The sequence below is a fragment of the Dendronephthya gigantea genome, unplaced genomic scaffold (assembly GCF_004324835.1).
Source record: "Dendronephthya gigantea isolate DGI-Jeju-01 unplaced genomic scaffold, DenGig_1.0 000103F, whole genome shotgun sequence".
In the NCBI taxonomy this organism is placed as follows: Eukaryota; Metazoa; Cnidaria; class Anthozoa; order Malacalcyonacea; family Nephtheidae; genus Dendronephthya; species Dendronephthya gigantea.
This window is the reverse complement of record NW_021163113.1, coordinates 104,925-115,349: the sequence shown is the minus strand read 5'-3', so window position 1 is coordinate 115,349 and position 10,425 is coordinate 104,925. Positions and strand designations below refer to the sequence as shown.

Genomic DNA, 10,425 nt, shown 5'->3' with positions numbered 1-10,425 from the left:
GGCTGAAAAGGGTGCCTTCAATTTTACCAGTGGATAATCCATGCACTCTGAGAAAATGCGTATTTTAATACAAAATATTTTTTCAGGCAGTACCAAAAGCATCTAAAACTGAGAAACAAGAACCTTCGCAGACACGTTTTAGCAGATATAATGCAATTTAAATAACTGACCGAAATGCCGTGTAATTTTATCTATAGGTGGTAAGGCTTATTCAAGTGTAGAACCAAATCAACCGATCATATTCCTAATCGCTGAAATCTTGCGTTTGCACGTGTTGATTTTGATTGTCATTTCAAACCAAAACCTTGTTGTACATATACATGTCTTATGGCAAGAGTGCGTAGAAATTGCATTTGGCGTGTGACTTCCTTGTTTGTGCGGTAGAGATCTTAAATTCAAATTATTCAAGTTATTCTTGCTTAACCTATTCATGCATGTTTTTGGCATTCTGCTATCCAAAATATTTCTCAGCTGGGTTCCTTTAGACACCATACAGTAAGAAGTAAAACAGTTCAGTTCACCCTGTTCAAGCAGTTTCAGTTAGGGCTGTTTATCGCATTTTAACGCTATATTCTTTTACGAAATTTGTTGGCTCTGAAAAGAGCCGTTTGGTTTAGTTATGTCTTAAGATGCAGTCGTTTAACCGCCGAAGCCGTAGAGGGTTCGTCCTTGACGTTTGAGCGCGTACACAACATCCATGGCGGTGACAGTCTTTCTTTTGGCATGCTCGGTGTATGTGACAGCATCACGGATCACATTCTCAAGGAAAACTTTGAGGACACCGCGAGTTTCTTCGTAGATCAAACCAGAGATACGTTTGACTCCACCACGACGAGCGAGACGACGAATGGCAGGCTTCGTGATTCCCTGGATGTTGTCTCGCAAGATTTTACGATGACGTTTAGCGCCTCCTTTTCCAAGACCTTTGCCTCCTTTACCACGTCCAGACATCTTTCAATATTTACTTCGCTTGTTACCTTTCTGCCACTTGACTTGTTTTGGATCACCTAATGCCTCTCACTGAACATTCAAACTTGGCCACGCTTATATAATATAGAGTTCGTGTCGGACGTCGACGAAGAGCTTTCTAATTAGCATTTCTGATCGTTGATTGGTGCACAATTATGTTCGCTGATTGGCTGGGATTTCGTCCTTATATTTTTACATGCAAATTTTGATCTCTTGCATTCTGAAGCTCGTTTTGTGCTTTACATTTCGAAGTTATACAAGGAAAGGGTGCGAATCTGTCATATTTAAGAATTTAATATTTTTATGACAGTGGGAATAGGCTTTACAGAATCGGTAAACAAACACAATGTCAAGGGCATCATTCTTATCTTCATTTCAAGCTGGATATTTCGGTCTTCGTCTTCTGACCAAATACCCCACAGGTGACTTTAAAACGCTTTATGTGAATTATGAACATCAACAAAATCACGTTCCTCGTTAGTTAAATTCACGCCATCAATTTTATGTTTTCAGCATTTCATGAACATATGCCATATGGTAACCCACGCAGCTAATAATCGTGGTAAGTGTGCCAATGACAGCTAGTAGTGTCCTATGGCTATACGGCTATGTACGTCATGTTCTTGAATTAAGCTATATTGTTTACCGTGAATGATCGATTAAACTGTCAAATAAGTCTTCAACTCGGAATTTATAATAAGCTTGTAATTGGATTGGACGTACGATATTCTTCACACGTGAAAAATTTTCGTATGTCATTTTGGCGGCAATTTCAGTGTTTACATTTTTTTTCGAGAAGGCGTCGAAAGTAGGGATGAGATTCACTGAAACATAACTCAAATACAAGACATTTTCACGTCCATCACAATCTTTCTGAAAGAATATCTATACTTCATTCTTCCATTGAACAATATTAGAAATAAACTGAACGGTAATAAATATGTTTTGATGCTTAAGATTTCATTTTGTAGCTCGCTTTTACTTTATATTCATTTAATAAACAAATTACTTCATGGTTGGCCATCGTTTGTACGCTCATAAAAATTGTACGCACTCGCTAACCATGAAGTAATCTGAATTTACAACTTATTAACCAACTGTATGTCTTGAAGAATGCTGTGTTATGACTTTATGAGGTATGACTGAGTCAATATGTGGCGTACAAAATGCGTGGTACCTGTTAAAAAAGAAAAACAGATTTGACGAGAAAAAATTAATTAGCTAGAAAACAATTATCTATTTTGTCGCTGTGCCGGTGGCTCGGGTTGTGCGCGTGGGTTTTGAAAATAAATCTTGCATTTTAATTTGTCAAAAAATTCTATTTAATCTTTTGGCCGCGTATCACAAATAACATGAACAGTCTCTTCTTTTCAACACCACACGAGTCACCTTCTTTCCTCGCCACACAATTTCTGGCAAATTCTTTCGTTTTACAATCTCAACGACATCCTGCATAATGAACTTAAGGGTTTCTACGTTTGCATCTCTTCGCGGATAATTCCTGTGTTTGATATTTACAGCAGTGATTGCTTCATTTGACACGACACCTTCTCCCTTGAAGTTGACCGTTGCAAAACCATGTAAGTAATGTTGGCTATACCACCACGAGATGTCCTCGTATTTTGTTATGTAAGGTAACAAGTACGGCAGAGCCTTAACGTGAAAAGCGTTAAAAGCGGCATCAAATAAACCCTGAATTCGAATAACGGCGGGCTTGTCTGGCCTTTTACAAGATGGCACAAAATTTGCGTTGCAAAATCCAGTTATACCAACTGGTGGGGTGTATTCCAGTAAAAATCTTTCAAAAAATCGCCAAGAATTGTCGCTGTTTACCTCGCGATCGTTTTCCCAGCTTGGTTTAAGCAGTATATCGTCGTCCAAATAAATATAATACAGGTATTTAGTCGTTCTTTTCATAGCAATGTTGTAAAGAAGATTTCGTCCAGTACTCCAAGTTGTGTTAGGATCGTGCACGTGTTGAACATGCTCTGGTGAGGCTTCATTGCACGAAGACTTGTAGCCAAGTATCAGGACATCACAATTACAAGACGATGAATTTCCAATGGCATTTGCATTTTTTAAATGTTCTGGCATACACGTTTCTGTTTGAAGCAAGTATAAAAATTTCTTTGACATCTTGTTGTCTGCATTCAGGAAAACTGGTGAACTGTTCTCTGATAAGTACGTTCGATTGCTGCCCCTTAGATATCTTCGATTATTAGAAAAATCAGACTGCCAAAAGGAAATAATGTTCACGAGAGCCATAACAACAAGAGTGAGGAAAATTGCGGATAAAATTGTACTTTGTCTCAAGTAACGAAAATACATTGTTATATCCTATAGCTCTCTGTATGTAACTGAAATAACTCAAAATTTGCATGTCATGCACGATCACCTGTTGCTTCGGTTGGACCTGTTTTTATATGCATTGTTTTCAAGTGTGCTTTTTAAAAATTAAATTGCGTGTGAAAGAAAAGATAAACGCTGTTTTAAAGAACTGTTATTATTTGCCTTCATCCTGGTCGCTTCTGTTTTGTGGTAATTTTCGTCTGATACATGATGGGGCACAACTGACATGTAAAATCGTCGTCGAACAAGCAAAGTATATGATTACGAGTTTCTACTAATTAACGTTGGAAAGATCAGAGGCCAGTTGTTGAGGGCAGAGGCGAGTTAAGGCTAATTTCCACTCCGGAAAACGAGCAGCGGATCGGATCGGATCGGATTTTTTTCCGAGCCTGGTCCGATCCATGAAGTGATTTCGGATCGGATAAAGAACGGACGCTTTCGGACGCTTTCGGATCAATATAAGCCAAAAATTTCAACAGACGGCGCACGTGCGGATTATCTTTCGTTCCGATCCGATCCGATCCGCTGCTCGTTTTCGGGAGTGGAAATTAGCCTTTAACGTTTAGCTGTAGCTAAGGGAATAATTGGCCAATCAGAGTCGTGTATTTCTGAGTTAACCATGATTTAACTATGCAACGTGTAGTTAAATAGTGTTATGCCTGGGTCAAGATTACAAAAGCGGGGAAAATAAGTTATACTCACCAGAATATACCACCCGTTTAGCTTAAACGGTGGATAAGTCAAAATTAAATAACACTCTTACATCTCTCTGGAATGAGTTAACTTAAGTATTATGCACTGAATATGTACTTGTAGATAGTATCTTTGTATTAAGGTAAAAAACATTTAGTTCTTTATTCTCAGACGAATGCAAATAAACCTGAAAATAATGCTAATGAGAACCACTTCGCGAGGTCAAAGAAAGATGTAAAGGAATATTTTACAACATAAGGAACAGTTTCAGTCATTCTTCAAAGTGGTCAGATGCTCGTCACGATGGAATGTCGTTTTAACGCTAAAAATATTTTCGAAAGATTACATCATGTCCTTTGTTATACCGGCGACATTTCGGGCATTATTTCTTGCATATTTATCTTGCATTATGAAACTGACCGCAAAATTGCATATTCTCATGCACTCCTTGACCTTGAAGTGCACATGAACAGACTGTTTGTGATTAGTCTATTCGTTATTTAAATGTGGATTTATTTTCAAATTTTATCTTAAAATGCTAGCGGCGACAATCGTTGAAGTCAACATGTTCTTTGCTTGCGTCATGAGCAGTGCATGTCTGACACACAAATATGTTTCGGCTGGAATTTTACCAATCAATCAATCAACAAAGAAAGAATTTGAAAATTTGCCTCGTATATTGAAGTAAATTGCATGCTTAATATCGCTGATTATCCGCTATATTCTTTTACGAGATTTGTTGGCTCTAAAAAGAGCCGTTTGGTTTGTTATGTCTTGAGATGCAGTCGTTTAACCGCCGAAGCCGTAGAGGGTTCGTCCTTGACGTTTGAGCGCGTACACAACATCCATGGCGGTGACAGTCTTTCTTTTGGCATGCTCGGTGTATGTGACAGCATCACGGATCACATTCTCAAGGAAAACTTTGAGGACACCGCGAGTTTCTTCGTAGATCAAACCAGAGATACGTTTGACTCCACCACGACGAGCGAGACGACGAATGGCGGGCTTCGTGATTCCCTGGATGTTGTCTCGCAAGATTTTACGATGACGTTTAGCGCCTCCTTTTCCAAGACCTTTGCCTCCTTTACCGCGTCCAGACATCTTTCAATATTTACTTCGCTTGTTCTTCTTCGTGACTGCGTTATGGATTAAATTTCCGAATGACCTTCCGAGAGATTTGGCCACGATTATATAATATAGAGTGTGAGTTCGACGTCGACGAAGAGCTTTCTAATTAGCATTTCTGATCGTTGATTGGTGCAAAATTATGTTTACTGATTGGCTAGGATTTAGTCGTTATTTTTTACATGCAAATTTTAATCTCTTGCTTTCTGAAGCTCGTTTTCAGCACACAACATTTTGAGCTTTACATTTCGAAGTTATACGACGACATTTAATATTTTAAAGATAGTATTAATGAGAATAGGCTTTATGATTCGTCAACAAACATAACTGTGGCATAATTAGTGTATTTATTTCAGATTATTCGGCTGTTTCGGACCTTCGGTCATCGTCCTGTGTCATTCTTCTGTACATGAGCAAATACGAGCCCCACAAGTTTTATAAGTGAAATACAAAGACTTCCATTTCTCGTTTCCCATCCCATCCCAGCGTCCCGACTCTCCCATATACTAAGTATTTTTATATACCACGCATTCACCCTACCTATATATCTATACCTATCCCCTGAATTCCCTGAATCTCCCTAAAGATTAACTTTCATTTGAAAGGGCTAACCGAATACAAACCTCTCCCAGGAAACATACCTATACCATATCTTTTTTCTTTAGCTGCGATGAGAAAAAACCATTCTGTTCCTGATCTCACGACCCACAAGACTAAATACTGATTATTGGAAGCCTGCATCAATTTATTAAACCTAATATTACCTTCCTTTATTATTAATAAAAATTTGGAATTAAAACTTCTCACGGTTAATACGATATACGAACCATATATGGTTATATTTAACTTGCTTCATCCTTTTCTCCAAGGTTATAGTGGTCTCCAAGATCCCGTAGTCTAGTGGCGAAGACAATTATGGTCTTCGTAGTGGTAAGTCGATGATTCGAATCCAAGTGTATCTGTTTTTTATCATGTCCTTCCCGAAAAGGATAAAGTAAATGAAATAACCATAGCATTTCGGCACACAGTTTAGTAGGTAGTGGAGAAGACGATTGTCTCCCGTGAGGTTATTCGATGGTTCGAATCCAAGCATCACTGTTTTTCATTATGGACTTCGAGAAAAGGATAGAGTAAATGAAATAAGCAAGGCCGTTGAGCACAAGGTGTCGTGGTCTAGTGCAGAATGCAGTGGTTTTCTATGTGCCAAGTCGATGGCTCAAATCCAATCCGAACTTTTTTTCATTATGGACTTTGAGATAAAAATAAAGTGTATGAAATAACCACTGTCGTTCAGCACAAGATCTCGTGGTCTAGTGGCAAAGACAGAGGTGTTCAAATGATAAATCGATGGTTCGAATTCAAGCATAACCGTTTTTCATTATGAACTTCGTGAAAAGGATAAAGTAAATAAATAACCACAGCCGTTCAGCACAAGATCTAGTGGTCTAGTGGAGAAGACAATGGTCTCCCAAGTGGTAAATCGATGGTTCAAATCCCGCCTTAACCGTTTTCCATCATGAACTTCCTGAAAAGGATGAAATAAATAAAATAACCATAGCCGTTCAACACAAAATCTCGAGGTCTAGTGGATAAGACGATGGCCTCCCAAGTCCTAAATCAATGGTTCGAATCCTACCATAACCGTTTTTCATTATGAGCTTCGTGTGAAGGATAAAGTAAATTAAATAACCATAGCCGTTCAACACAAGGTCTTGCAGTGTTGTGGTCAAGATGTTAGTCTCATGTTGCGACAGTCAAAGGTTCGAATCTCATTTTAGATGAAAATTTTCGTTATTAATAAAACATGGTAAGGTTATGGTGAATAAATTGGTGTAGGCTTCAAAATCACAGTTAGCCTTGTGGTAAAGTCGTGGACTATCAAGTACAAGATCGTGGTATCAAGAACGGTATGGAACGTTTCTCATGGCGGTGGAAAACAAAAGAAAAAAATGGTAGGTATGTTGCTTGCGGGAGGTTTGCACTCGGTTAATCTTTGCAAATCAAAGTTAATCTTTAGGGAAATGAGGGGATAGGTAGGGTGAATTAGGGGTATATGAGTACAAAAAGACTTAGTAAAAAAAAAAGTAATTGGGCGGCCTCGGCTCCCGGGGCAAGGAAAAGGGTATAGGTGAGAAGGCAGCATATAAAATGTTTAAGTCTTTTTGTACTCATTTAAACCTCTTTACCCCTATTTATCCCCCTATTTACTCCTATCTATCCCTGCTTTTACCTATCCTCATATATCCCTGATTACCCCCTAACACGAATAAATGTTTGAAGAAAGTTTGCTTTGAAAGTCAGGAAAGCCGGGGGAAAGAGAACCCCCCTCAGTCTACTCCTCGCCCAAGGCGAGGGCATATTCGCCCTCTCGCACTACTCCTCTCACACTCACAAATTCTCACTTTATTACCTTGTTCTTTTTCAGTTAATCCAGAGCTTGAACCATCGACTGTATACTTGGCAGATCATCGTCTTCACCATCACACCACCAGTTCTTGTGGTGTAAGCCTAAAGTTTTTTATTTTACTTAATCCTTTTTAGAAGGATCTTTGATGAAATAGAAGAAAAAAAAACATTCCCATCTAAGACTCGAACCGCCGTCTTTAAACTCGGAGAGCACTGCCTTTACCTGTATACCGCACGATCTTGCGGTGAAATGCTATACTTTTTTATACTACTGAATACCTTATGGGTAGGATCTCAAATGAAATGAACATTTAAAGGAGTTTTTTTTAATGTTCAGGATTTATTTTCTCGTCTAAAACACGCACACAATTGTATCTTATGCGTATAGCTTGTAAGCTAATAGTAGCCATTTGTGTTCTCGCTAAAATATCACATATACAGGTATGAAGTGCCTTAAAGCACTAGTTTATCCGCAAGTTAGTTGTTATATGCGGCCCAAGTTAAGCTAAGGGTTACGGTGCGATTGTTTTGTATTTTTAATGAAGTGAAGTCAAAGTAAAGTACAAGAATTAAGAAAAGCCGAATACTCATCTTACTAAGACTGGAAAGTTGATAGCCGTAAAAACCCGTCTGAATGTGATAGTATATTATTGTGTTTATTATGCGTAGTCTTGACCGTGCTGATACTTCTGAAACTCGTCTGATTTACTGATCCGTCTAAATGCGAATTTAAGACGAGTTTCTCTTCCAGACGGGATTCCCGTCAAACTTACTCGTCTCTTTATTTAGACGGGAAAGTTGGACGGGAAAATTGGGACGAGAAAGCCACCTGTGAGGTTCACATCAGACGAGTCTCCCGTCTTCGATGAGTTTCCCGTTATTGATGAGTTTCACGTGTATATGAATTCGGCTAAATGTATATAACTCGTATAGTCATGGGGTAACAAGCATTACATCTGAAATTACAAATTATCAAATATCCAGTTAAACAGACATTGAATATTTATTTTAAACTGTTTCTCGCCGGTTAGTCTGGCCGGTTCGTCCAAAAGAAAATCCGCTATATAATCTAATATTTGAGCCTTTGTACTAAAGAGACCAACGTCTTAACGCCTAAAGAGACCAACTGCTTGACGACCACATCGTTTATCGATAAGCTATTGTTCTCTATTTGACTTAATCGTTTCTTCGAAGAACTTTAAAATGAATAATTATAAGTCGTTGTAGTAATATTGTAGAGTTGCTGTTTGTTTGTTTGCTCTTTTGAACTGAACTTCTTTTTTCTTAGCGTATTTTATATTCGACGAACCTGCTAGACCAGCTAGTATTTCGACTCTTTATACAGCAAAGTCTTAAAATAAATACTCAATGTCTGTTTAACTGGATATTTGCTTCATGTATTTGCGATTTCAGATGTAATCTTCGAGAGTACGACTACGAGGTATCGGGAATCCCGTCTGGAAGAGAAGCTCGTCTTGAATTCGTATTTAGACGGATGAATCAGACGAGTTTCTGATATAAGCACGGTCAAGGACGAATAAATTCATCCATAGGCATAGCCAAATTCATCATATTCAGACGGGTTTTTACTAGCAACTTTTCCGTCTCAGATGAGTTTCTAATATAAATCCGCCCTAATATGAATTCGGCTATTTTTAATTCTTTTAGTTTTTTCTTTTAAGCCTATTTTGAAATGCATTATTAATTCTTGTACTTTACTTTGACTTCACTTCATTAAAAATACAAAACAAGCCCACCGTAACCATTAGCTTCACTTGCGCCGCATATAACAACTAACTGATAGCGAGAACACAAATGCCTACTATTATGTTACAAGCTACGCATAAGATACAATTGTGTGCGTGTTTTAGACGAGAAAATAAATCATGAACATTAAAAAGAACTCCTTTAAATGTTCATTTCATTTGAGATCCTACCCATAAGGTATTCAGTAGTATAAAAAAGTATAGCATTTCACCGCAAGATCGTGCGGTCTACTGGTAAAGGCAGTGCTCTCCGAGTTTAAAGACGGAGGTTCGAGTCTTAGATGGGAATGTTTTTTTTTCTTTTATTTCATCAAAGATCCTTCTAAAAAGGATTAAGTAAAATAAAAAACTCTAGGCTTACACCACAAGAACTGGTGGTGTGATGGTGAAGACGATGATCTGCCAAGTATACAGTCGATGGTTCAAGCCCTGGATTAACTGGAAAAGAACAAGGTAATAAAGTGAGAATTTGTGAGTGTGAGAGGAGTAGTGCGAGAGGGCGAATATGCCCTCGCCTTAGGCGAGGAGTAGACTGAAGGGGGTTCTCTTTCCCCCGGCTTTCCTGACTTTCAAAGCAAGCTTTCTTCAAACATTTATTCGTGTTAGGGGGTAATCAGGGATATATGAGGATAGGTAAAAGCAGGGATAGATAGAAGTAAATAGGGGGATAAATAGGGGTAAAGAGGTTTAAACGAGTACAAAAAGACTTGAACATTTTATATGCTGCTTTCTCACCTATACCCTTTTTCCTTGCCCCGTGAGCCGAAACCGCCTAACCACTTTTTTTTATTACTAAGTCTTTTTGTACTCATATACCCCTGATTCACCCTACCTATCCCCTAATTTCCCTAAAGATTAACTTTGATTTGCAAAGATTTACCGAGTACAAACCTCCCCGAGCAACATACCCACCATTTTTCCTTTTGTTTTCCACCGCTATGAGAAACGTACCATGCCGTTCTTGATACCACGATCTTGTACATGATAGTCCACGATTTTACCACAAGGCTAACTGGTGATTGTTGAAAGCATGCACCAACTTATTCACCATAACCTTACCATGTTTGATTAATAACGAAAATTTTCATCTAAAACGAGATTCGAACCTTCGACCGTC

General features: G+C 38.4%; 3 protein-coding genes across 3 annotated transcripts; all 3 read right to left on the bottom strand.

The window, feature by feature from the left end:
* Window positions 1-441: 441 nt before the first annotated feature.
* On the bottom strand, window positions 442-1,003 carry LOC114534635 (histone H4). The gene has a single exon (XM_028556105.1). The coding sequence runs from the start codon at window positions 949-951 to the stop codon at window positions 640-642; it is 312 nt and encodes a 103-aa protein (XP_028411906.1). The 5' UTR covers window positions 952-1,003; the 3' UTR covers window positions 442-639.
* Window positions 1,004-2,310: 1,307 nt separating this feature from the next.
* Window positions 2,311-3,301, bottom strand: LOC114534582. Its single transcript, XM_028556044.1, has one exon. It carries the CDS (start codon window positions 3,295-3,297, stop codon window positions 2,311-2,313), a length of 987 nt encoding a protein of 328 aa, XP_028411845.1. The 5' UTR covers window positions 3,298-3,301.
* Window positions 3,302-4,742: 1,441 nt separating this feature from the next.
* On the bottom strand, window positions 4,743-5,207 carry LOC114534633 (histone H4). The gene has a single exon (XM_028556104.1). The coding sequence runs from the start codon at window positions 5,110-5,112 to the stop codon at window positions 4,801-4,803; it is 312 nt and encodes a 103-aa protein (XP_028411905.1). The 5' UTR covers window positions 5,113-5,207; the 3' UTR covers window positions 4,743-4,800.
* Between the last annotated feature and the right edge of the window lie 5,218 nt (window positions 5,208-10,425).

What these genes read in the sequence shown, in the direction of transcription:
- LOC114534633 (XM_028556104.1), bottom strand. Translation starts at nt 5,112, where the DNA reads ATGTCTGGACGCGGTAAAGGAGGCAAAGGTCTTGGAAAAGGAGGCGCT.
- LOC114534582 (XM_028556044.1), bottom strand. Translation starts at nt 3,297, where the DNA reads ATGTATTTTCGTTACTTGAGACAAAGTACAATTTTATCCGCAATTTTC.
- LOC114534635 (XM_028556105.1), bottom strand. Translation starts at nt 951, where the DNA reads ATGTCTGGACGTGGTAAAGGAGGCAAAGGTCTTGGAAAAGGAGGCGCT.